At 34.9% G+C, this 27,322-nt stretch overlaps 1 protein-coding gene across 2 annotated transcripts in view; it reads right to left on the reverse strand.

Moving 5' to 3' along the window:
* Positions 1 to 909: 909 nt before the first annotated feature.
* Positions 910 to 27,322, reverse strand: part of CLINT1 (clathrin interactor 1) — a 74,291-nt gene continuing 47,878 nt past the window's right edge. The window contains exons 3-12 of one of the 2 annotated variants that reach the window (XM_036750160.1): positions 26,675 to 26,771; positions 24,864 to 24,972; positions 23,811 to 23,975; positions 20,367 to 20,544; positions 17,457 to 17,703; positions 15,264 to 15,336; positions 8,239 to 8,313; positions 5,219 to 5,511; positions 3,420 to 3,624; positions 910 to 2,637 (exon numbers count right to left, since the gene is read on the reverse strand). In XM_036750160.1, the coding sequence (XP_036606055.1) occupies positions 2,291 to 2,637; positions 3,420 to 3,624; positions 5,219 to 5,511; positions 8,239 to 8,313; positions 15,264 to 15,336; positions 17,457 to 17,703; positions 20,367 to 20,544; positions 23,811 to 23,975; positions 24,864 to 24,972; positions 26,675 to 26,771 (1,789 nt within the window). In that variant the 3' untranslated portion in view covers positions 910 to 2,290. The remainder of the gene's footprint in view (positions 2,638 to 3,419; positions 3,625 to 5,218; positions 5,512 to 8,238; positions 8,314 to 15,263; positions 15,337 to 17,456; positions 17,704 to 20,366; positions 20,545 to 23,810; positions 23,976 to 24,863; positions 24,973 to 26,674; positions 26,772 to 27,322) is intronic. The other variant, XM_036750161.1, reaches the window with a different exon arrangement.

The raw sequence follows: 27,322 nt of genomic DNA on the forward strand, positions 1-27,322 counted from the left end.
AAGGGCGTGAACGTGCTCAACCTTTTAAGATTGGTAACAGGGAAGACAGGCCACCAAATATTTCTTGGTGCCAATTTCAGAAACAGAATGCTTCGACTGTATAGATCATGAGGTTTGACCCCATGTGGCAATTGTCTTGTGGGGCCAATAACATTTAAGAAAAAAATAAAACCAAGGAGTAGAAAGCCAGCAAACAGTATTTCCATGTTCATGAAATATGAGATGTGTCTACTTCTGGGCTCAGGAGAGATCTTTTGGAAAGATATGGTGTATTTCCTCTAAATCAATTAAACCTGACTTATTGAAAATGCTATTTCTTTTGGGTATCAGATATCTGGGAATAAAAACTTAACTTAGTTCCTCTGACAGCTACATGCTGCTGAAGGTTGGAGGTGTAAAAATTATCAATCTAAAGCTAAAAAAAAAAGCATGCCCCCCACCCCCCCAACTTATGGATTAAAAAAAAAAATCAGCAATGCGTTCTCCTGTCCTACCACTAGAGCCTGGCTTGATTACTTTGAAGTAACAACACTTGAAAGCTCCTATTCTTTGAAACTAATTTAAACACACTGAATTGTTGAAAGATTAAAAACCGCAGTCAGCTAATTACACTCTCTCTCATCTCTTATTCAGCAAATGAATCACTTTTCATTACCACTTAGCTGAAGTACATGAATTTCTGCCTAATTAGAAATGTTGTAGATGGAGCATTAGCAAGACTGGAGCAGGTCAGGATATCTTTGCTGCTTCATTTTTAATTCCTAACAGTAGAGTCAGATAGGAAAGGATGGAGAGAAGTCATTAAACAATTTTAAATTATTTATAAAAATTACTTTGCCCAAATTATAATTATTTTTTCCCCAAACAGTCTCAAATGTCAAACAGAATGAAGGAAAAAGCAGCTCAACAATGATTTTAATGAATATTTTAATGTTATGTATAACAGAACATTATGAATACAATGGGAACAAAGTTTTATCAATTTAATAAAAAAGAAATCCAACATAAAGAGGGGAGGTAATAATTTGATACCTATATTATAGTGTTTATTTTCAATATTATTATTCCCAACTTGTGGGTAAAACAATTCATTTTGCATTCCAAACTCTAGAATCATGATTTTCATGTGATCTTAATGCAGAATTATAGCAGGAAAACAAAAATGTTTTTAATTAATTTCCTTTATTTTCCATTAAATCAATAAAATCTTTGACTGCTACAGGTCTCCTTTAATAATATATATTTAACTCCCGCTACTGGAACCACAGCTTGCAAATGCCATATTTACACCAAAAAACAAAACAAAACAAAACCAAACCAAAACCAAGTATTGTATAAAATCTAAAAACCAACACTGTTGGGTTTAAACATTTATATTTAACTTAAAAAATGTATTAAGGCTTTTTACCTTATTTTTTGAAAAGATGCCAAAAAAAAAATAAATATTTTTGCTCTTTGACTTTTGCTGTTAACCAATGGCTATAGGGATAAAAACAGAAAGAAGTCTTGCCCATAAATGACTACAAATTGTAAAGAATGCCGGCTGAAAATAAAAGATGCTGGAGATCTTTTTGGAAAGGAAACCGTACAACAGCCCCAGATAAAGCATTTCTCCCAGTTCTCCCCTGAATTACAGTGGGAGAAGTGGGAGAAGCCCCTTCCATACCTATCACCAATTGCTTCAAAAGATTTTGTTATAATAAAAATTTGGATAGTATAGCAGTGTGCCTGGAACATTAGCAAAAGTATATACATTCCAGTTACCTCTGATTTAGCCATAATCACATATGTAAGCCTTTTTTTGGACAAAAATAGATATTTTTATAAAAAACAGATTATCAGACTTGAATGACTTCAACTATGGACTCAAGAGTGGTAGTAAAAGCAATGGGTCCAATTATGACAAGGCGATTCAGGGACAGAAAAATCAAGTTCATCAGGTAAAACAAAAGTATAAAATTAGAGATTCAGATTTGTTCAGCCCTATTTCAGTCTTTCCACAAATTACGATGAAATTGCTTATGTAATTTATAAAGGCTTTTGATGGTCTCACTACAAAACATGGTCTAGGCTCATTGGAAAAAATAATTATACTGCCTCTTCTGAAGTGCCCTGGCCTGTCCATCTGGAACACTAGATATTTCACTTCTACAAAAAAGCCTTTTTGGTTTTTATGCAGGTTCATTTTTAGTAATTGATAAAAGAAAAGGGTACTGATCAGCATTTTCCACCCCAACATCACCTCTCTGCAGCTAAAAATCCTTCATTCAATCTGGTTCTTTATAGACTCTTATTTGCTAAAGTTGGCAAAGTTTGCAAAGGCATCTTGCTTGGGTTGTACAGTTCCAGAAGCCATGGCTAGACTGGGCACTCCCATGCCCATGGTGCCTGTCAATCCCAGCCCCGCAGTTGGCATTCCCATGTTCACATTCATTCCCATCATTCCCTGGTTCATCATAGGAGTATTTCCAAGAGAGGCAATGCCCATTGTGCCAGATATCACATTAGGCATGCCCACTGGCATGGGTCCTCCCATCAATGTATTGGTCTGAGGCCGGACAGGGATCATATTCGGTGGTGAGCTTAGGTTCACAGCTCCAAAACTTTGGGTCATCACATTCATAGGCTGTTGCATATCTATGGGAAGAAAAAAATTTATTGCCTTAAAGTCTCATAGAAGCAGGGTGGAATGAGTCAAGGAAAAAAAAGATAAAATTCCCTTGGAAATACTTTGTAAGGGCAGCTAGGTGGCGCACTGAATAGAGTATCCAGCTTAGAGTCAGGAATACTCACCTTTGTGAGTTCAAATCTGGCCTCAGACTCTTACTAGCTGTGTGACCCTGGGCAAGTCCCTTACTCCTGTTTGCCTCAGTTTCCTTACCTGTAAAATGAGCTGGAGAAGGAAATGGCAAACCACTCCAGTATCTTTGTCCAAAAAACTTCAAATAGGGTCACAAAGAGTTGGATACAACTGAAAATAACTAAACAACAAAAGAGCTAGTAGAAAAGGCAGATGAAGTTCTCTGCTCCCACCCAGCTCATCACGGGCTATCTTGCAGCTCCTGTCCCTGCTATCCCAAAACAGGTGTGGTAGATGGAAGAGGAAAACATGTGAGCCTCTCTGTTAACAATTGCTGCCCAACCTCTTACTGGGTCTATAACAACAAAAGTTGTCAAGGTGAGAGTAGGAAAAGAAGTCATTTAATGTGATGGGAACAGACAATATGTGGCAGCAAAAGGAAGCCAAATTTTAGGACAGACTGTAGCTGGGCTGTCTCTGCAATTAAAGTAAAAGACTTCATGGCCTGAAGTGTTTTTGACATGAAAACAGCCACAGCGCTGGAATCAGGATTGTAGAGTGCAACACGCACGAGAAGGGAACAGTTCGAGGTTAAGGTGAAAGGGTCACTGTCACTTACTTTGTTGCTGGATCATTGTGTTAAGAGACGGCTGCTGGGGTTTGGAAGGCTGCAGACCAGGTAGTAGGTTGTCCAGACTGATGTTGACACTGGGGTCTGACCACGTAGATGGCAGGGTTTTGCTCACTGATTTCTGGACCATATCTGTATTCTGATTATAGAGAGGATTAGGCTTCTGCAGCACTGTGCTAACATTTTGTAAAGGCTGGAAAAAAGAAAAATACTCTAAAACTTAAGCCTCTTCTCAACTGACACTATACGGGAAAATCAGAAAGTTTGATCACATCGATCATTTTGTTAAAAACAGCACAAATATATCAGACTTTCAAATGAAGCCCCTGGAACAAAAGACCAACCACAACTACTTTGCGTTAGTTTATACATTTTTTTAAAAAGTGTGAGATGGAGAAACTGAGATGCAGAGGTTAATAAGTTTGCTCAAGGACCCAGCTAAGAACCAGCAGAGTTGGTCCTGAAATCAAGGTTTTGACTCATCTTTCCCTCTTTAGTCACATTTTAAAATTGTATCTATACCACAAAATCAACAATCAGTTCCAACTTTGTGTGCTGTCTGGTGGGAAATGCCACCTTTATGATCCAAATTACCTGCTGATTAAAGAGAATACCCACAAAGAACCACAGAATGTTAGTGATGGGAAGGGCTTAGGCCAGGACCCACATTTCATGAGACACTGAGGCCCAGGGTAGCTCACCTCTCATGGTAAGTTAGTTCAAGACCCTTTCTAGTACACATCAGGTACTCTCAGTGTTACTACCAGCTACAGGTGTGCCATACTTTTAAGAACAGGTTTTTCATGAAAATATGAACTTTAATTTAGGTGATTTCTCAAAATGTAAACTAAAATAAAAGGGGTGTGAAATATATATATGGCACTCTGAATGCACCTATTATATTTTTCTGTAATTAATTCAAGGGAAAGGGGAGTCATCTTTAGATATCAGTCTCAGAGACCAGGATAATACAAGGAAAAAGTAAGACAGTAGGGAAAATATACCTAAAAAGATAGCAAGACATGGGTATTAAAGCAGAATCAACATTTAGTTTTAATTTACAATGTGAAAAGTTTATGAGACTGTGTGCTTGAGAGAGGTTTTAATACCTGGAAGATTAGAACCTGGACACTGAAATGGGTAGTTAGCATCACAAGTAAATCTGCTCAAGAGCCAAAGTCATAAAATTATCAAGTTTCCCACTGAAATATTACCAAATTCTTAACCTGTACTTATTTTAAACTTAATCCTTTTTCATGTAGAAACTTAAAAATATATATAACAATACCCCTAAACCTTCTATTTTCATTTCATTCACGTGAATGACCTAAGGAATTTTGAAAGAGAAACATCTGAATAAACAAAGAGTTGACCAATACAAGGCAGACTCAGTCCATGAGATGAATGTTCACTTGAATGGTATCATTTGGGGAAACACTTCGGAGAGATGATGATGATCCACCTAAGTTCTGGTTTTTAAGAATACAGTGGAAAGTTTGGTATATGTTATGTATGTGTATGTATACATAGAATAAAATCACATTTATTTTTTTCCATCAAAAGTGGCATGCCTCAGGATGCTTCTTCATTCAAAATGAGTTTCTTACCTTCTAAATTACCATTACATTAACATTCTTAGTTTGGAAAACTAAACAACATAGTATTTTCATTAAGGTGAAAGGACAGAGAAGACGATTCAATATCTTGTAAGCTGAAGACTTTACCATTCTTTTCTTTCTGGAGGGGGGAGGGGTGAAGAGATGAAGCATAGGTTGGACTGGACTTACCTGTGATCGTGACATGGGTAAACCAAGGCCCACTGTATTAGTGCTCATCATAGAGAAATTCATACTTTGGGAAGATGTCATGGTTCCTTGGGAGGAGCCCATTAAATCAAATAGATCTGAAGTATTTGAGGCTGCTGGGGGCTGACTCAGAGTCGGCTGTGAGCTACTGAAGAGTTCCACAGCTGGCTGGGAGGGGCTACTGAAAAGCTCTCCACTAGAAGCCATGGGACCAGAAGAAGCTTGGTTGAAGGTACTCCAGTCACCAAAGTCTCCATTCCCACTTGTTGCTGAACCTGGGGGTGGGGAGGAGAAGGGAGAAGGGAAGAGACTTTTTGAAAGGCACAGAACAAATACAACACTCTATGAACTGAAGCAAATGAGAGCTGATTTGTGTCCATCCAGATTAGCATCTGCAGGTACAATCTCCATCTGGACTTCATTCTCCCTCATAAATATTCCATGAGTTTTAACAAGGTAACAATGAAACAAAAAAAAAAAAAAAAGGAACTCCTACATATGAAGTAAAATCTATGTTTGACAGGTCTTCAGGTGACACACTTCCGAAATGACAGTGAAAGAGGTTCCCTTCAGCCAAGTTTACAAATAAAAAGTGCTTCTAGCTAGATGATAATGGTATGTGCAGGCTGAGATTGCCAAAAACGAAGGAGAGATTTTTCGTTCTAAACTGACTGAACTTTTTCCAGGGAGTGCCAGTATTCTCAAGAAAGGAGCCTGGTAGAGACAACAAATGCTTTGAAAAACTATTGTCATTTCACAGGACTGACTCTCTAGGAAACCAAGCCATTAAGTTAATGAAATTCAATTAATGGAACACAAATAAAAATGGGAAGCTGGTAAAATTAGGAGTATTCAGGCTATCTACAGCACCTTCCAACTCACTGGGCCATTTCATCAATACTAGCACATCTTGCACAAAGTCATGGTGCAGTAGCAATGTTAACTCATCCTAGTCCTTGCTACTTGGTTGCAGTATCAATTTTTTAAAAAAGTCTTTCAAGAGGCAACACTAAAAAAAGCATTTAAAAAAATTTGTTCTTTTAAAATACAATTACAGTTTTAAAGCTGAAAATAAAGCTTTGCATGAACATTTAATTCACAGTAAAGGTCTGCTGTGAGCAAACGCATAATAACTAAAGGAGCACCTTTCCCCTTTCAGTAAGTAGACAGCAATTCTTTCTTAATTCTCACTTAAAATAAAGGTATTTAACTGCTCCAAGTACCATAGTCTACATTTTCTAGAAGTGAGTTGTACAAGAGGCTATTAAAAGTAAATAAACCTTTGAGAAAAGAATTCATTTGCAGCCCCCAAGCACTTAAACAATTTAATTCAAGAAATTCATTACCTCAGGGCCTTCACTAAAGCTGGTCTTTGATCTCTTCCACAAAAGAGACTGTATTGGGATAGTTCAACTAGTAGTACATATTAAAATTTTAAACCCACTTCAGGTGATCTGGATGGATAAAGTGAACAATCAATGTGCTAATTGTCCATTTATTTGACCAAAGTATATTTTGGAAAATGGGGAATGGAAAGGGCAAAAGTTGTTGCCTGTCTGTAAAATTTTACCAAAGCTGCTTAATTAAGAAGGAAAGATTTCTAGTGGGGCTCTTTATTATTCAGAAATGATTAATCATCTCACAAGTCTCTGCCCTTTGCTTAATGCTGATTAGGTAAGATTAATCATATTCACACAAACAAATGTATTATTTAAACTACATACATATTCAAATGATGTACATAGTAGAAAGGGTCACATATATAAAAACTTTAAATATTGTAACTGAAGAGGGGGCTTAAGACACTGTTTCTGTTCATTTCAATTTTCATGAACTGAAGTCTATTAACTCTTGGTTGTAGACAATCAATCATAATTCCCAATGAAACATTTAAGTAATGAATCAAAAGCTCAGGTTTCCTATTAACCTATGTTTCTGGAAAATAGTTACTACCCTCTGCTTGATGTAGCTACTCTGGAGAATAAAGAACCATGTAATTTAGTTTATGTTATGCTACATGTAAATTACATATCCATTCCATCTCAAACTAAGGAATTTATATCTAACTCAGGAGCATCTTCTCACATCTGCATATTCAATTATGGGTTTAACAGAATTGCAAACTGACAAAAGAAAGCATATTGCAACTTTTAAAGGATCTTTTTTTGTAAAGAGTCTGGATCACTAGACCATTACTAAAAAGCAGAACAATCCTAATAAAATCTTTCTTTACAGTTTCATAAAGATTTTACTAGGACAAATCTTTAAACAAATATTTAAACAATCTCCGTATCTGTTTGCCCTATCTTTTCACTGCTTATTGCTTGTCTTCTCTAAGCGAGACTTAGAAAGGGACCGGCTATAACAGACTTGTTTACCACTTCTTCCTTTCGGGATGTCAAAAAGAGGTTCTCAAATCATTTTAGGGCTATTTTAAGGTTTCTACATCATGAAGTTTTAACCTAGACAGTCACATTTTGTAGTAATTTATATAAATATATGAATTATTAAAGAGTGAGCTCAACAGTTCATATAAATCTTGATTTATCTATGAGTTCTTCTGGAAAAAAAAAACGTACTAACAGTTAAACTAAATCATAAACCAAAAGACTGTTATAAACTCTAGTGCTTAGCACAGTGCCTGGTACATAGTAGGGACTTAACAAATGCTTGTTGATTTGACTCCTCTATGGCTCCCCAAAATAATTATTTGTAACTTGAAACTCACTAACTCCAAGTAAAGGAAACTGACCTGAATTACAATTTTTCTCCAAACCAAAAGGCATTTTTATAAATAACAGACTTATTCAACAGTACAATATGGCTTATATTTGGCAAATGATTCATTTGCCAAATTTTACTTTTTCATCCTAAATGCTCTTATGGGTGAACAGGAAGTCACACATACCAGAGAGGGGAAAAAAAAATCCTGAGATGGAACTTGAAAAGCAAAAAATTCTGTAACTTAACCATTTAGTTCCACAGTCAATAAAATCTTGTACCTTGTGAAGGAAAGTTTCCTGATGCAGCAGTTGATCCAAAGTCAGCAAATCCTCCAAATAGATCAGCTGATCCACCTGGAAATTAGGGACAGAGAAAAAGTATATATTATGTTCAAAGAAGAGCTATTAATTCCAAAGCTATTTTTAACATCTTAATTTTAGAATAGAAAAAAATCAGAATCCTCTCCCCATAATGCTTAAAAAGCAAGAGTTGATCCAACATTAGTTTGCAAGAGACTACAACAGTTCTCTTAAGTAACTAGTGCCACTCAATTCTATTTCTGGTGAAATAAAATGCATCATTTTGGGTGTTAAAGTCGTTATATTAAAAAAAAAAACTAAGCTAGGGATGCTATAAAAAGGTGAAATTATTCTGTTATTAAAATCTGAAGCTGATTGGGTTAAAAACCAAAACAAGTAATAAATGGGAAATATCAAAGCCCTAATGCTTCAGGGAGATTAATTTTTAGCATGAAAATTCTGGTCCACATATTGTGAAAATACTAATGTTAAAAATATTAGGATTTATTTTTCTGATGTTTCAAGGACAAAGTGTACATCGTGCTCATTTTTAAATGTACTTTCAAAAAACAAGGTCCAAATCACAAATCTATAAATATATAGATCAAATCATGCAATATCTAATTTTAAGAATTCTTGTTTGTAAATTTATGACAAATTTAATTTCTAACAAGTTTCAACTGAGATTTATCCTTTCAAGTTATAGTATGTTGAACATTTCTTTCTCTCGATTTCAGTTTTAAACTTTCTAATAAGCTGACCTAAATTTTGAAATGGTTACCCTTATTTTTGTTTGTCCTTAAAGAATTCACCTCATAACGGTCACAACCTTAGAAGTAGCAGCAGCTCAATTATTGTGCTTTTAGTGTTATGCGTACATTATATAGGTTACATCACAGCTGCTTAGCCTGCAGTGCTTAGAAACTAGCCAGGTGGGACTGGAACATCTGTGCTGCACTCAAACACCACCAGGGACAACTTCCAACATCTGGTGCCATTTCTGAATTGTCTTATCGCTGCAAGACATTCTGCCCCATCTGCTACACTCAACTGGGTTAATTAAACTAGAACCATCTCCCCTTTTTAATAAATGGCCAGCAGTAATGAAAGGAACAATTCAGTTTCCGATACATGTGTACTTGTATTCCTTTTTAATGCCATTTTATCCTATTTAGCTATCAGCAGGCATAACAAATACCATTCTCCCTCCCCAAAATGAGATCTAGCACCCACTACACCTAAACTCCTAAAAGATATTAAATCAAAGATGGAGTCACATTTTTGTCTTTACAACCTTAGTCTTCCCAGTATTTGCACATGCATTACATTTAGTGCTAATTAGTAAATTAACCTGATCCATAAATTAATCCAATTTGTTTATATTAATTTAACATAGTAATTTAAAAAAAAAGAATATAGGTCAAGGAAAATAACCAATTTCAAACTAACAGATTTATTAATGGATGACAGGACTGTGTTTTATGATTCCATAGGATCAATGATTTAGACAAGTGATTTTAGGGGTCATCTAGTTCAAACCTCCCCCACCCTCCCCCCATTTTATAGGAGCAACTGAAGCTCAGAAAAGGTAAATGACTTGCCCAATGTCACAGGGAGGAAGTGGAAGAAAGGCTCCAAATCCAGGTCCTGAAACCCCAAAGCCAACACTTTCCCCCAGTGTCCCACATTGTTTTGTATTAACAATTGTGAATAGGAGAGCTGTTTTCAATTTCCCTGTATAATGGGCAAAATACAACATATTTTCACTTAGGCACTAGCTCCTCTCAAACTGTGGACTGTAAATGTAAATGCTCCCATGTCCTAAATTAAATCCCTGAGTAGTCGACTTGGTTCATTACACTTTTTACCATAAAGGCCACCCCTAAAGAGAGGCATTTGTTGTAGATGCCAATTGTCTCCTTGCCTTCCATACTATAAGAACACTGACCAAATCAAACATGTTAGAGGAGGCCCAAGTAGACTACCTTTTACAGGAAAGGGCCATCACTTCAAAAGGACAGCTGATATTTCTTTCATCTCATAATTATCAAGTGCATGCAGCCCAATTATGATTCTACTTAGGCTCAACAAAACAAATACCACCTTAAATTTCATGTTTCAAAGTTTTGAATTCAAAACCTTTTATGTTACAGTCAAATTTCCTTACTTGCCCAGGAAACCTCTCTTTTACCCAAACATGTGGTACAATTCACATAAAAATGATTAAAGCCACCAACACTTTTTAAATTCTTTGGGTTATTCCAGCTAATTACTTTGAAGAGAATTTTAAAAGCTATCTTCTGACCTCTCACATTCTTTGCTGATAAAAAAAAATGTTACCATACTCTATTCAGAAAGTATATATTGGTCTATCACAAATCAAACGCATGTGAAAGACTGTGTTAAACTTCACAACATGAGCTATCCTTCAAGATTCCCACATGAGAGCTGTCATTATAAATGAACCATTTCCATCTGCCTTCTCAGGGCAGCAAGGAGGTTATTTACAATCACCAGCTGGTAACATGTCTTTTTTCACAACCCTGTTATACAAAAGAAAAATATAGCCAAACTACGTGGTGTTTAAAATACAGAGTAAATAACATCTACTTTGAGAAGCATTTTCATCAGCTAGGTATTAAAACTGATGGCTAAAATAAAGCCCTCTAATGTAGGAACACTTGAATTTTGAGTTGGTATCTTGAGAATGCACTAGGTGTATAATATTAATATTTATGTGAACAACTTCAGTCTAAGTCTTCGCTCTGTTAAGGGTTTCACTGGAGATGTGTACTTAAGTATGTATTTAAATCTCTAAATTATTCATTAATAGAAAATCCTTGGTATTGATATAATGAAAACTAATTTTCGGATACACTGTAATTTTATGAGGTTGATAAGAGAATTTTATGAGAGAGAAAAATTTGTCAATGACCTATTTATAATTACCCGTTGAATTTTATATGCCAACAAACTAAACGAGCATCTCCCAAATTTGTACTGAGTATATTTTTTCTTTTGAACACCACCAAGCATATAAATAATCTCACATGAGGGCATCCTATGGACCAGTACTTTAGTTAGTTAAGAGGGACCTTTGGAACTGTGATATATTCAGTGCTAAAAGTAAAACAGGTGCCCCCTCCCATATCCGATGCTTGCCATTTACCATCTACAAAAGCCACCAAAATATCCCTAAGACATAGCTCCACATGAAAACATCCCAGTATCTGAAAGTTTTCACGGCATCTAGTAATGAATCTCGATGATTGGTTGGTTGGGTGTTAGTCTCGTTTTAAACTCAGTGGAACATTTTATAACAGTTTTACCATAGGTGTTCTCAAAGATGCTAACAAGAAGTATGAACCACACTGCACCACCCCCCCAAAACATAAAACTTTTTCTTTTTTTCCTCAAAGGAGACAGTCATCTGTAAGCAGCACAGATGCCATATCTGCTTGGCTTTTACAGTCCATGCTCTTATTACTTGCAGGATGGCACAAGTATAAGCATAGGCACATCTGCTAAACGGCACCCAAATGGCATCCCACACAGCAATGTTAATGTGGCAGCTTCCTACACCTTCAAATGTGTAGGTGAATCTTTTTTCAATAGTAAAGTCAATTTGAAACGGTTTGTATATTATTAAAACATTTAAACAGAGATCCAGGATAACTGATAATTTTCTCACATGACAAACTGGATTTAAGACCAAGAAAACAAGGGTCTTAAAAGTAGTTTCTAAGACAATTCTTTCATTTTACTTAAGAGAAAATTAAGTTTAATGTGAGAACTTATAGGTTTTATTCAGACTTTCACTAAACACTGGGGAAAAGTTGACATAACTTTAACTATGGGTTCTCTGCTACCATATGTCATTATAGTAATAATGATTTCTATATAATTTGTCAAACTTTTGCTTGTACTTGGGGAAGAAAGCTGCTCAAAGATTTCTTTCCAAAGAAAGGAAGCATGTTGGTGCTTAATAATTCTCTCTGTTCAAAGTAATACTGATACACCCCCGCCCCAAAGTTAGTCATCCAAATGACCTTTCTAGGATTGCTCTAGCAGAAACACACCACAGGTTATGTGAAAGAAGCTGTTTAATATTTCAAGCCAGGAAGTCCAAAATAGTTGATACTTTGTGACACTACTTCTGTATTAAAAGATAAGTTTCAATTTAACCATTTTACATATCTACAGAGGGAGAGAACTCAAAGTACACCCAAAATAGGGAAAATGAATGGTTAAGTGGCTAAAATATCTAATACTTTAGGGCTGCCAAACTAATAATGTTCGATAATTTTAGATCGAACTACCTATGATATGAACATGAAGAAAGAATAGGGAAAAGCCTATGAGAAGCAGAGAGAAGGACATATGGAAAACCTAGATTTTCTAATGCAAACAGGCCAGGTTTATGAATAAAAATACCTTCAGTTATGTCTTCCACTTAACCTGGAATGCAAATTGTTTAGCTCAAACGTGCTTTAAAATTAACTGTATTCAAATGGTAGCATTCAATCTACTTTAGAAGATTATTCATGTCTCTTTCCTTATCCTATCATCTTTTCTTCTTGCTATTTGAATTTTACTTAATATGTATTTAAAGCAGACTTAGCAAAACATGTGCTTTGCATTAGGAATTTTACTTGTTCATCTGTTGGCACCAAAACAGTGATTTACTATACTATGAATCATACACACAACCTTAAAAAAAAAGAACACTTTTTCCTGAAATCCATTTCTCAAGGCTTAAAAAATATATGAAAGGGGGCAGCTAGGTGGCGCAGTGAGCAGAGTGCCAGCCCTGGAGTCAGGAGGACCCGAGTTCAAATTCGGCCTCAGACACTTGACACACTTACTAGCTGTGTGACCTTGGGCAAGTCACTTAACCTACTAAACAGAATGATGAAATAGTATTGCTGGGCCTCCCTCCTCCAAATGGAACAAAAACTTGCTATGTCTTCTAGACATGCCTCAAGTTCAACAGAGCCAAAAGAATTACATTGAATGGAGGAGACATAAAACATGCAGAACCTAGTGCTTTATCCTCCTAAAGCAGAAGGAGCTCAGTGATTAGGCAGCTTTATGAAGAAAAGTATTATCTTCCCTCCAAGTCAATTAAAAAAACTAGAAAGTGACAAATGTGGTCTCACTGACAAATTCCACTGAGCATATATAAGCTAAACATAACACTAATGTTATCTAGAGCAGGATTACTTTAAAATCGGGTCACTGGAATGAGATGTTCTAAAAAGCAACTATATAATAAGCTTTATTTTTTTAAAGCTGTTTTGCCCACAAACATTAAATGTACAAGAGTACTATGCTAGGTACTGGGGATGCAAAGTAGCAGGGTCCTGGACTAGATGACTTCTAAGATCCCTTCTGGCTCTAAATCTATGAGTCTATGAGGAAGTATGGCTCCTACTTTCAAAGGATTTGGATCTTGAGAAGAGGAAACATACGTACAAGATAGCGGCAAGGTAAGCATTTGACTAAATTGAGCAAAACAAGCTTGAAGGTTTTCTTCCAACAAGATGTCCCCTATTCACACTGAAATCATACAGAGGACCTTGATAGCTCTGATTACAAAGGTAACTATTCAACAATCCTTTGACAACTAATACTAAGTGAAACATAAAGTGAGAAGACACCAAATGGTTTATCATTGTCATAAAGGACTGTCCTGCTCAAAGTTAAAATGGAAGTGTAGTCCACATGGATAGTGAATTTTCTAAATATTCCAGTTTGTAGATAAGAAGTTCTAGACAATTTTCCTCAATGACATTCTAACCACTAGTAATCTATGCAACAAATATGAAAACAATAAAAAATGTACATTATGCAGGTTACGACTTTCAATGAGTGTGCCTGTGCATGTATTAGTGTTATTCTGGACAGATGTGGAAGATGGACAGTGAAGAGCTGGGCCCATGATTGAGCGAAGTGGGCTGGACTGCATCTAAGAAACTGTACAGCATTTTCAAAGATTCCCAAGTTGATTCTTGCCATGAAATCACATCTTTTAAATAGCAATACTCTCCCAGTGATACGATGTAGCTATAAATCATAGAATACCAAGTCCATAGAAAAATCAAAATGGAGGAGACCCAAAGGCAACTAGAAAGACATTTTGGGGGAAGGAGGATATGTAGGTAGGGTGTAGCAAGCTAATGCAATGTTCCATAATAACGATCACAATGGCATAAAATATTCATCAAGGACATATGTGACCAAAGGAGCAGGCTGGTCATGTAGAAAAAGCAGGGTTAACAGATGGGCAATATCAAAAGACCTAGACAAATACTTCTGTCTCATAGATATTACATGAAGGATGTATGGAAAGACAGACAAAAATCAAAGAATGAGACAATACAACAGGGTTGCATTCTGCAAGGGCAGCTATACCTTTAAGTTCATAGATCTGTCTAGAGATTACAGGTAGTACAAGCATTGAGAGAGATGTGATCAATAAAGAGTTAGTCAAATTTCTGTGCCTTTCCACTACTTTATTATACATAATCAAACAGTCAATATCATGGCAGAACTTGAGGTTAGTAGTCAGTCTAGCTGTCACACACACACACACACACACACACACACACACACACACACCGCTCCCTCTGCCCTAAGCGCTGTTGTCTTTTCTACCTTTCTCTTTATAGGATAATGAAATATATGAATTATGAAAGATTGACTGAGAGCACATAGTCCAATCTCTTCATTTTACAAATGGAAAGAATTGATACTTGGAAAGTTTAAGTGACTTGTCTATAGTACAAAGTGGGGGCAATACAAGACAGGTCTTCCTTATTCCTAATTTAGTGCTCTTTCCATTACATATTTCGCAACCTCTTTTTCAGAAATATTATTTTACAACTTTCTTTCCAGTTGTTTAAAAGTGATGCAATATTTTTTTTTTATTGGAGTCAGAGAGGTTCAATGAGAGGTGATAAAACTTTTTTTAGTGGGGAAAAAATAGTAAACATGAAGCTTACCTGCTGGTTGGCTAGTGCCATCAAACAGTAGATCGACAAGGTCACCAGATGATTTGCTGCTAGGCACTGAAGTCTAAAAGTAAAGCCACAATATATAAATTTAATTAAACTTAATTTCTTAGATTTTTCCAGAACACAACTCTTCAAATGAATAACACTTTTAAATGATTGAAGAAGTTGAGTGGAAACTCTGGCCAGCTGAACAGTTATTAAGTCTCACATTTTGTCCATTTCTACTTCTAAACAAAGCAGCTAGATATTCATTTTAGACGAGGGAGTCATATTATTCTTAAAAACACTAGTTAACTTCAACTACAGAGACAACTCTGAAACACGCAGAGTTTGGCACTTGCAGACCCAGGTAACAACTTGCACTACTAGATAGATATGGTTCCTCAGAAGAAGCTTCCAAACATTAATGAAATCATACCTCTACTTAAAAACAAAATAAAAACTACTGCAAACACTGACAAGTATATGAACATTTATTAAGTGGCTACAGCAAGTCCAAAACTGTAGGCAATATAATAAATATCATGAAGAACACACAATCATTATCCTAAATCAGCTCATATTAAAATTAACTTGGAAGGACCAAGATGTACATATGAAAATTAGAGGGGAAAGACAACTATAGATTGGAGTGATCCCCACAAAGTGGGACATTAAAAAACTGACAGGTAAAAACGAGTGTGGCAGGAGTTCCATACAAATAGACATGAATCCAGTTGGGCAGGCCTGGCTAGGAAAGGCAGAGCCAACTGATGGAAAACTGAATGTCAGGTTAAGTGACATTGTACTACCCTCACTTTCAAATACATAGTCATTTTTGCCTGAACCTTTGTGTTTATTCTCTTGTCCTTTCTACCAAAACGAATTATCTGAATCTATGAAAGGATCAAATCAAATGAGATAATACTTGTAAAGCACGTAGCACAGTACCTAGCATATAGCAGGCACCATATAAATGCTTATTCTCTTCCTCTCCCCCCTCCAAAGCTCAAATCAGGCCCACTGTGTCCATGAAATCTTTCCTAATTAAACACTACCCCACGTTAATCTCTCTTTTCTCTGAGGTAATATTTAGTTTAGACCTGTGGTGGCAAACTCAAAACAGAAATGGAGATCACTAAACCATACATGAAGATTCTTCTGGGCCACATATTGACTTAGAAAACTACACATTGACATTATCTATATCCTATTTTTATTTATTTTGTTAAATAATTCCCAATTGCATTTTAATTTGGTTTGGGTCATACTTGAATGTTGTGGGTGGGCCACATGTTTGATACCATAAAATCTAGTCATAGATATATTTCCTATGATTCTTCTTCCTAAATAGTCTCATGCATATACTGCCTCCCTAACTAGATTAAGAACTCTGGTGCAGAGGTCTTAAAATATTTGGTGACATGTCACATCTGCCAGCAATAGATCTGAACAAGTTTGAGGCTGATTTTTTTCCCAACCAACATTAGGCAGAAACTATAGACCAACATGCAAGGTATGTTGCTCAAGTTACCTATAATAGCACTTACATTCAAACCTTATGCCATACTACTCATACCTAGCAAGTTATACTAAACTCTCAAAATATATTTTTCCAGTTTTCTAAGGCAGCATATGATAGAAGATAAGAGTTGGAACAAGAACTTTGAGAAAATAAAACACAGAAAAGCATCAATATCACACATGAGAATTTTATCCGAAGAGGCAGGCTTCTATACTAACACTAGCAAATTGAGTATATTGGGTTCACTTCTAAGTGACTGATGAACAATCTGAAGCAGAACAGTTTTCTGATACTCTTCAAAAGCTGAACGGCAAATTGCTCCCCCGCCGCCCCACTTTTTTCCAAGTGGATGTTAAATATATAGTGCCCCTATGTACTTTATTTCTTTCTTTTCTAAAATCTTCAATAGAGGAGTCCACACTCAGAAATTCCTCTGTGGCTCCAATAGTGAGGTTAGTTATACTCAGAAGACAGAGGTAGCTCCAAGAAAGGAATCTATAAACAGCATTCTGGATTTGTGTTGAGGGGTCACCAACTGAATGCTTTCTCTGCCCAAAGAGCTTTATTATCATAAACAGATTTGCTGGGGAATCCCTAATTAACATGGCTACTTACAGTAGACTGTACAGTGCCCATGCCACAGAATTTTGAAAATATGTAGTTAGGGCTATTCCTACCTTTACTGAAGACTGAGGTGTATGAGTTGTAGCATTTTGATCTGGACTTGCTTTATCCCCTGTGTAATGTGCTGCTGCTCCAAGATCAATGGTTTTGGAAGGATTTGCTGTGCGTTTGTGTCTAGTGGTGGTTGTCTCTGTGGCCTGTGTAATGTGAATATGTTTCGTTGTCACTGTTTCTTCTTCATCTTTGAATTCACTTTTGGGAGATTTACCTCTTCTTGATTTCTTTTCTTCATCACTGTCACTAAAAGATATTTTAAAAATCGAACGAAATAGTTAGATGATACTATTCTGAAACAGTTATCATCCCTAGTGATTTGTATTTAGGAATCTGAGGCACAGTAGCATCCTAATTCCATACTTCATTATACTGGCTGGGATCATCAGAAAGCTATCTGAATAAATACTTTAGTGAAGAACAGCAATATACTGCAAACAACTCTTATGAAGTGCATTTCCCATAGAATAGTACAAAAAATTTAAATAACTGAAAATAAATAACTGACAAATAAGTGTTACATAGATCTCATTTGACACCCCCCCCCAAAAACTTGTGAAATAAGTAAATACTGCAAATATCATTATCTCAATGTTGTCAATAAGGAAAATGACTGAAGCCCTGAGAAATTAACCGATTTATCTAAGACACTTTTCTGCTATATTACGCTGCTTTCTAAAGCGCCTACCAGTGCTTAGATACTCTGAGATTTGGAGTCTCACTTAAAAAACAACAAAATAGAATCCTCTTGATAGCAGCATTACCTTATCAGATTTGCAGGTGGTAAGCACCTGGGTTTGCCATTCATTTTCTTTGCAAAGATGCTCGTAAAATGGCTTCCTGTTTGTTTCCTCTATATAGCACTATATTATTACTAACTCACCTGAGCAAACTTTTCAAATACTACAATTATTATCCCCTATTTCAGAGGATAATTAAGCTGATTTCTATATAAGTGGAAAAAAAAAACCTCACTTAGTAACAAGTATGCTACACTGCATGGAAAGCTTAAATGTATTGAAATATTTTGAATAATTACTTTCTGGGTAAAGCCTAAAACAAAAGTTTGTTTTTAACAGAACAAAAGAAAATGGGCTGGTGCCTTCAGATGTCAAAACTCAAAGAAATGCTGGTAATTTGGGAGAAAATAAGAAAAAGAATATGCCACATTAATTTAGAGATACTAATTAGTATAATAGAAAAAAATTCCTACTTTACTATAAAAATTACTATTGAAATGCTCTAATTCAGGCTAAGCTAAAAGCAATTTTCTACTTACAAAATGACAGGAATCACTTTGGAACTCTGAAAATATAAGATGGAGTAAAGTGGCTTTCCACAGAGAAAGGGGCAAATATAGTTTTGTAGCTACGTGGTTTTAAAGCCACAACTTTGAAAAGGATTCACTGGCCCTTCCCACTTGCCAACACAACAATAACTAGACTGAAGAATTACAATACTAGTGTTGTAGATCATGCTAGTTACATGGATGAAAATCTTACTTTTCTGCACTCCACATGCTTTAGGTCCAGACTAACTTGGTAGCTTGTGATTTCCAAGCCCAACCTACCAATAGTGAAGCAATGAGCTTTGTAGTTTGAGTTCTAAAAAGCAACAGGAAAAGAATAGATCTAAGGATTCTTTCTTACCCTCATGCCTATTTATTTTGGCCTGATGCTCAGAAGGGTCTAGTCATTTAAAAATCTACATACCTCATTTCCCAAATAAGGTGACAAAATCGATCTGGCCAGAAAGCTTTTGCATGTTCTAAGGAGTAAAGTCTTTGTTGTGTCAATTTTTAGGACTTAATCTAGTAGGCCATATTCCCTTTCCAATTTATCCTCTCTACACTCTCTCATATCCTTCCCTCTACTACAACCTGAATACTCAAACCAGAGAAATGAAAATTATAAGTTCTTGGACACACATACAGAGGTTTTATTTTATATTTAAGGAATGAATGGGAAAAGTAAAGACAAAACGAAAAAAGGAAGATCAGAACACAGTAGAGAATATTAAGATGCAGAATGTCAGATCCCTAGTAAATGGGCTATCTATGCTGTCACCTTATTTATCTAGTCCTTGAGTACAAGAATGAAAATTCTAAAAATTCATAAATTCTTGGGCCAATAAAGACAGCATTCCAGAAATAATCTTGAAAGCAATGGTCAGTCTATGGTATTCCCAGGACTCTGAGATGTAGACAAAATAAATGTGCAGAGAAGCAGAGTATTAGTAAATATTCCAGTACCTGGACAGCCTTCAAATGCAACAAATATCTCAGGAGATTAGTTTCACTGTTTCAATAATGGGCACAGAAATATTACAGATTAATGTTCCCTTTAGAGGTAGCAGACTTCACTATGTAGGGAAGAAATAAATACTTAACACAGGCTTATGAAAAAGCAACATAACAAATGCTGAAATAATTTAGATTTTGCTCTATACAACTACTGGAAGAAAATGGGATGCAGGAAGTAGATGCCATACCTCAGAACCATACTGCAGCAATTAATTGTTCTGGTTTTTATTACTAATCTATTGGGCACTTTACTATTTCCCCTTAAATGCACCATGATATGAACAATGAAGTGGCAGGAAGCAAAAGAATAAAATTCCAAATGCTAGCATTTTCTTATATTTTGGAGAATAATTTCAATAAACTTGCAGTTCCCATCCCCATCTTCTTCCTTATGTATTTTACCTGACACCTTAAGGCAATATTCACCATAGGAGAGATTAAATGACTTAAGTAAATGCATAGAGAAAACTTGTTCAACTTCAGGAATTGGTGGGAGTGACTGGTAAGACATATGAATTAATACTGTTGGCAAAACATATCTGATACAGCATTAACAAAAAAAAGCCATAACCCTTTCCAAGAGATCTAGGAGACAAAGTGTTAATACCTGCATCTTTCTGGGGAGTCTTCTCTATCTTTCCTGCGGAACTTGCTGATGGTGTCATCAATTGTGCTTCCAATTTTATCACTCAGTTCACCTAATTTATCACTGAATGGAAAAGCACTCTTGTTTTTATCCCATTCCTCATCCCATTTTGACTTTGGTTCAGGATCGTACCTTTCACCTATATGATGCATTAAAAACACAAGTAAAGCTAAGGATGTTAAATTCAAAAAGATGCCTGCAGTTCTAATTTCTGAAGCTTCTCCTCCTACAAAACAGTTTTCAAAGCAAAACTGAAAGCTCCCACCGTGCTGAATCAACACAATTACAGCAAGGCACAGCATGTAATGCCAGTCATTAGGTGGCAGGAATGCAGATTCAAAAGCTTTTGTTTATGAAAACTTCCACAGCCTTAATGCCCAGCCCAGCACATCAAGAAGTTCTTAAATGCTACTGAAAGGATCACCACAAGATAGAAAAATCAAACACAATGATAACAAGAAAATCAGGAATAGAAAAAAAAATTAATGGTCATTTAAAGAAAAACATTTTAAGTTTTTTGGGAAGATTAAGATGTTTTAATGCTATGAATATTTATGAACTACCATAGTACTCCAAAGCCTATAACAGACAAGATAACAGATAAGATAAGAAAACCTAAAACATCATTAAACAAAAATCAAATTTCAGAAAAGAATGGAAAGGAAATGAACACAACAAACATTTGAAATAAATAATATGAAATGATGCTAAAATGTTACTTTCCAACTGGTTACACATATGTTTTCAGCAGTTACAAAACCACTGACAGCAATTTTGTAGATTCAAATGAAATAAAAAAAATTCTCATTATCAGAATTACCTATTTTCTAATATATCAAAGGAACTTAATAAGAGTTCTTTGCTTTAAATGGCAACATCATCTAGTAGGGAGAACAATTCTGTCCCAAACTTCTCTATTGTGTAATCGGGGTCGGCAGTAGCTAGTCAGTGGAAATAAATTTTTGCCACTACCAGTTACACAGCATAGAAACAAGATGTCTAACAAAAAGGACTTTGGGGTGAATGTAAACTAAACAGTTAAAAACAGCGCATCACTTGATCAACTACACACATAGTTCAAACACACACTTGGACTTGCACTACTTAGGGACCATCTGCTTGAACTGTAGGAAGCAGGGAGTGAACAAGCCTGAGATCATAATTTCAAGAACTTCACTTTTAGTCTGGTTATCTGGTGGCCTCAGAGAGAAATGGGGAAGAACAGTAATAAGTGAGATCTCATTCAGTTAGCTAGGGGTGTACTTTTACATACATGTCCAGAATGAACTTAGGAAAAAGTGGGAATAGGCTATGAGGTGAAATATGACATGGAAGAAAAAAGGGGGGTGGAGTGGGGTATTCTCGGAGTGGACTAAGGAAAACAGTACTAAAAGGGATGGAGTAATTTACTAACTAAAAATGATGAACTCTGGAATAAACTAGCATTAACTATAACAGACTTCTTTCAATAATGGTTTCTCGGTCTCTTAAGAATAAAGATTGTGTCAGGTTCTTCTGGAACAGGCCAACATTATTTAAATATGGCCCAACAGTATTTGAAAATAAAAGTGCTATACTTACAATAATACCTAAACATTAAAAGAACATTTTCAAAAGCCTAAAATACTCCAATTTAAAAGGAGTAACTACATCCATGCTATCCAGATGAAAGTGAATCTCGCCAGGTTTATCTCTTCAACATTAGGAATGTTTTCCAACAATGATGTACAATCATAAGCAAAATTTAGATTAGACTATGAAAACAAAAATTATAACAGAAAAAAAAGATTATAGATGATATACAAGGTCATTATACAAAAATTACTGAATAGTAGTGATAACATCATCTCACAGAAAACAGAACTGTCATTATGTGAGAAATGGCTATTTGAGTCTCTGGGCTACATTAATGACAATGTCAAAAATTCTGAAAGCACAAAAACACGGCAGAAATGATTAAAACCTGCAACTATACATGTTATTGTAATAGAAAGTAGCTCATTATGACCCTTTAAATGCTTCACATTTCAAAGGTATCTTAAAGTCCTAAATTCTATGATCTTAAGTTTTATAGCACTACAAGATACACTTATCTAATTATATCAATAGAGAGAGGAGAAGTATATGCGCAGGTAGTCTGTAAATATGCTGAAAAACATGATTCAAAATTTTTTAAAAAAGACATAATTAGTGTTCCTAATCTACTCTGCTAAAAATGAAGTGCACGGCTATTTTGCTAAACAAAATTTTAAAATTAATTAGATTCCTGATAATGTGCTTTAATTTTAAGTAAAATATTCAGTACTGTTCAAGAATTGCTCTTTATGTTATGTTTCTATTAATATAAAATTTTTCAGATTTTAGGAATATTCCTGGATTTCAGCAATATTTATGTTCAATTGTTTTTTTTTCTCTGTGGGAACAGAATATAAGAAATTAGAAACTCTTCATGTTTCCATACATAAGGTGTTAACATACTTTTGTACAAGTTTTCTATACACCAGCAAATCCAAACGTGTAAGTGAGTATGAGTGTGAAACCATGTGTCCATGTTTGTGGGCTTCCCACAAGATCAGAGGATTACTGGAGCCCCTAGCATAGTATAAGCTCAACAAATACACAAAGAAGAGCTATCCTTACTGTACATTTATTACAAATATAAGTTGGCCCACTTTAAGGGTCCTGTTTTAAATACACTACATTCTAGCTTGTTCAGAAGGAGTTGCTATGAAAAACATAAGTGAGCAAGTCCACTAGAACCATTCTAATTCATGTAAACTTGAAGCTATGTAAGGTAGGAATAGTGAAACAGTATATGATCACAAGCCTAATGGCTACTGGGTATCTGAATTCAGTGATTTCACTGCGTGTGGGAGAAAAGTGCTCTGCACTGTTTAAGGAAAAGACTAGTCATAAAGCTAGATTAAAACTTAGAGGACAACTCATCACCAGTCACCTTTTCTTGGTCAAGGGCAGTTTAAGAGTTGAGACATGCAGCCTCTCCCACAAAGTATAAATTTCCAACAAGAACTACATTGTTAATACACCAGACTTTTTTTCATTGTTGTGGTTTGTTTCAAAGTTAAACTTCAGAATATAGATACCAAAGAAACAAAAATTCTTTAATATGCTCAACAACTATCTTTTTGCAGGCACATTTCCTAATGATGTTATAGAATATACAATCAGTTGATTACTAAAAATGCAACTTTAATATATTAAACCTTGAGAAGCAGACTGGATGATTCCCAGGATTCATCAGCTATAAATTTAAAAAGCCATTCAAAGTGTAATATTCTACAGAGTCCTAAATAATTGGGCTTTGGTCTCTGGTACTTCATTGGTTTTGCAGTATGTCCCAAGGGTCAACTAAACGCTTCTGAATGTTCTTCGCCCACTACTCACCATATCTGAACCCTCCAACACTATCTGAAGAAACCCCAACATATTTGTCTTTGTTCTTCTTTGCCTTCTTTCTCTCTTCTCGAAGTCTATCATCATCCTGGGCAAATTCTACCATTTCTTTCACCTTTTGGCGTATATTTATACCTTGGTCCTTGCCATTTTCATCTGTATATGTGAAAGAGAAGAATGTAGCTAACAAAAACCAAGTCACAAGAAAAAAAAATCAAGAACCAAAATCCTACTAAAGACAACAGTCTACTATAATATTCTTTTAAAAATAAAAGGTTAACAGCACCATTTCAATTTTAACTGCCCACCCTTCTGCAAATTCTAAGACCGCCTTAAAATATTTCAGCTTAAAGTATCTTTATAAGAAGTGTCTGATTTGCTAAAAATAACTACATGGTAGTAACACTATGAAACAATAGCTCATAACCAAATGCCAGTTTGCTTTTCCCTTATATTTAAACAAAAAAAAAATACTTTAAGCACTTAAAAAAAGTGTTTCTATTCCTTGGTTTCATTAGTAGTTTTGGAAAATATTAATTACTACAGACCTTGTTTAAAGACTGAATTTTTAAAATGCTTTCAACTGGGGTACACTACAAACTGAAATTTGCTTCACTCTCTAGCCTCTTTCACATTCAAAACACACACTGGCCTTGCTGCCTTTGCACAGTAAATATTATTTGGTGGGAGGAAAAAACCCCAGCTTCAAACAGATGTGTGTGTTTTGGAGCTCTAACCTTTTCTTCCCATATGATTAAAGCTATTCCTTTATGGACACCACAGGGGACCAGTCTCTAGTGCATATTTTAATATAAACCCGAACACTCATGTTGTGTTGGTTCTGTTGTTATTAGCCAGTCTTTTCTGCAAGTTCTTGTCTTCACTAATTAATACTCTAGGGTACCACGTCTTGGATTCTGCACTCTTCACACAACCAGCAACAGTCACATTCTAATTAGAGCGGAGAAGCTTCTAAGCTGGTTCAGGTGACTGACAACTCCAACTACTGTTTTAATTTGCTTATAAGATTTTTCTATTGCTCACCTACAAAGTGGTAATTTTCCAGGGATCGCAAATCATAAATGTGTTCTCTGGCACTTGTAACAACACGCTCTGATCCGTTCCTTATGAGGTAAGCTAGGAGCAGCAACGACTATAAAAATACAAAGCACCTTATGATGGCATGAACAAAAGCTCCATCAGCATTTTACAAGTGTTTTTCTTTAAAAACCAACTAGATTACCAAATTAATTAAAAATATAGACTCATATCAGGCTATAAAGATTTACCTTAAACTATATGTTGGATGTACAGACTTAAAAATAAAAACATAATAAAATTCTTCTATTAAATGCAAATCAATTCTAACTTGTTTGAAGGTCAAATTTTCAGTTGAAAAGTAAAAATTCTACTCACTTAGATGGTCCCAAATATCCAGACATTTGGCATCATATAAACAAAACATTTACAAAACTGATCAAAATTTTTACTTTTAATCCAAGTGGCATAACATCATTATGGAACCAAGTTTCTACACTGTGGATTATAGTAACCAAATCAGTCTAAATAAACCAAGTCAGTCATTTAAGATAAATAGAAAATTATATTTTTAAAAACTGGCTATGTGGACTTTTTTGCTATTTAAAATTTTTAGAGTAATGCCTATATGGATCCTATTAAAAATAGTTTTATTTATATTTGATTTATAAAAGTTCCATAAAATTTCAAAAAATTATGTTGGCGTTTTAAGAAACATGAACTTCCTCTAACTTCTAGAAGATTTATCTGATCTATGAAAACCTGATGTAGGGAAAATTGTACAGTATGTTGAGAATTCCCTTTACCAGAGTATAATTTACTTTATAATCTGCCAGAAGATTTTAATGTTAAAATAGGACATAGATGATACAATTTCGACAACATCCTATTTTCAGGTTTGAAGTTTTTTAAATAAAGTGAGGTTTGTAATATCAATCTATCAAGAAAAGATAGTGCAGGTCAACAAAAAAGTTCTAATTGAAATGCAGGGAGTCAAAATATGCTTAAAGACTAAAATATGATAACAATAATGTATATCAAATTATAGACTACAGTGATATACAAAAAAATTACTTGGAACACTATTGAAAAAATAGAATTCTATATTATAACCACATAAAGTAGGAACAAAATATCATTGAGATAAAAATCTCATAATTGTTTTTACAACTTTTTTTCAAGAGATCTGTGATCATTTCATTGGAGTAGATATCCTACCTCAGTCAGTACATATGGCAACCCTTCCACACTTTCCCATCCTCTGTGATCCTAATATAGACTTTTAAAAAGCAACTCTCTCTCTCTTCATGTATATGTAATCCAATAATAATAGGATGTTAGGGTTTAAAAAGTGCTTTACACTATATCAGAAACTAATTTTATTAGCTATACAGTTTCTATTTTCATGACAGAATACAATACTATGATAGTATTTATGAAAATTTTCTTTAAAAAGGTCATAGACATACAAAATCAAATGGGAATCAGGGTCTGTGTTAATTTCACACACTAAAATATACATTTTGAAAAAGAATACAATGAAATGTGTTTCTTTACATAAAAACTTTATTCTTTATAGAAATCTAAATAAGCAAGAGAAATATTAACTGAGGAAATGAAAGATACAATATACATTTAAAAGCATTACTCAAATATTTGCACATAATGAATAAAATGCTTTAAAATGAGTAGAATATACAAAGCTGCTTCTTAGCATTCTAAGATAATCTATTATAGTATATAAATGTCCACTTAAGTTTGAAGCACATATAATGTACCATTCAAAATAATAAAACTTTTAAATTCTCAAATCCAACCTTATAGACTCTTCTCCAATTCTTTTTGTTGTCTTTCAACATTCGTGTCCAAAGCATGTTCATAAGTTCAGAAAACTGTTCATACATAAATGTGGCCCTTTAAAAAAAAAGGGGGGGGGGAAGAATCTACCTTGATTTTCCTGAAAGATTTACAATGTGTTAATTTCAACAGTAGATGGCAGACTTGGTCTAATTTACAATGTTTTCTTATAAAGCCAAAAATAAAAAAAAGGCAGAAGTATCTTACAAATGTAATTCCTAAAACTTAAAGGGGCTAACTTCTTTGTAATAGCTAAAAACAAACAGAGAGGCAGACAGACAGATAGATGGACAGACAGATAAAAACCATGCACACACAGACAATAATACTCAAATTCATTGTAAGGCCCTACTATCATTAACTTATAGATTATCTACATTTTTATTTGCTACACTAATCTTTATATTGACTAAGGAAAAATTATTTTTATCTCTCATTTCAGGTTATTTTATCTATACTACTGTCAACAATTCTATATTAAACATGCAATTCTTTATGCCTTACAGGAACTCTAGAAACACAGGACAAGCAATTTATAAATATGACCTGTATCACCCTTAAGCAGAATAGACTTTGCTTTCAATTTTCTATATTACTGTCTGTTCAGA

This window comes from Trichosurus vulpecula, chromosome 3 (genome assembly GCF_011100635.1).
Source record: "Trichosurus vulpecula isolate mTriVul1 chromosome 3, mTriVul1.pri, whole genome shotgun sequence".
Classification (NCBI taxonomy): domain Eukaryota; kingdom Metazoa; phylum Chordata; class Mammalia; order Diprotodontia; family Phalangeridae; genus Trichosurus; species Trichosurus vulpecula.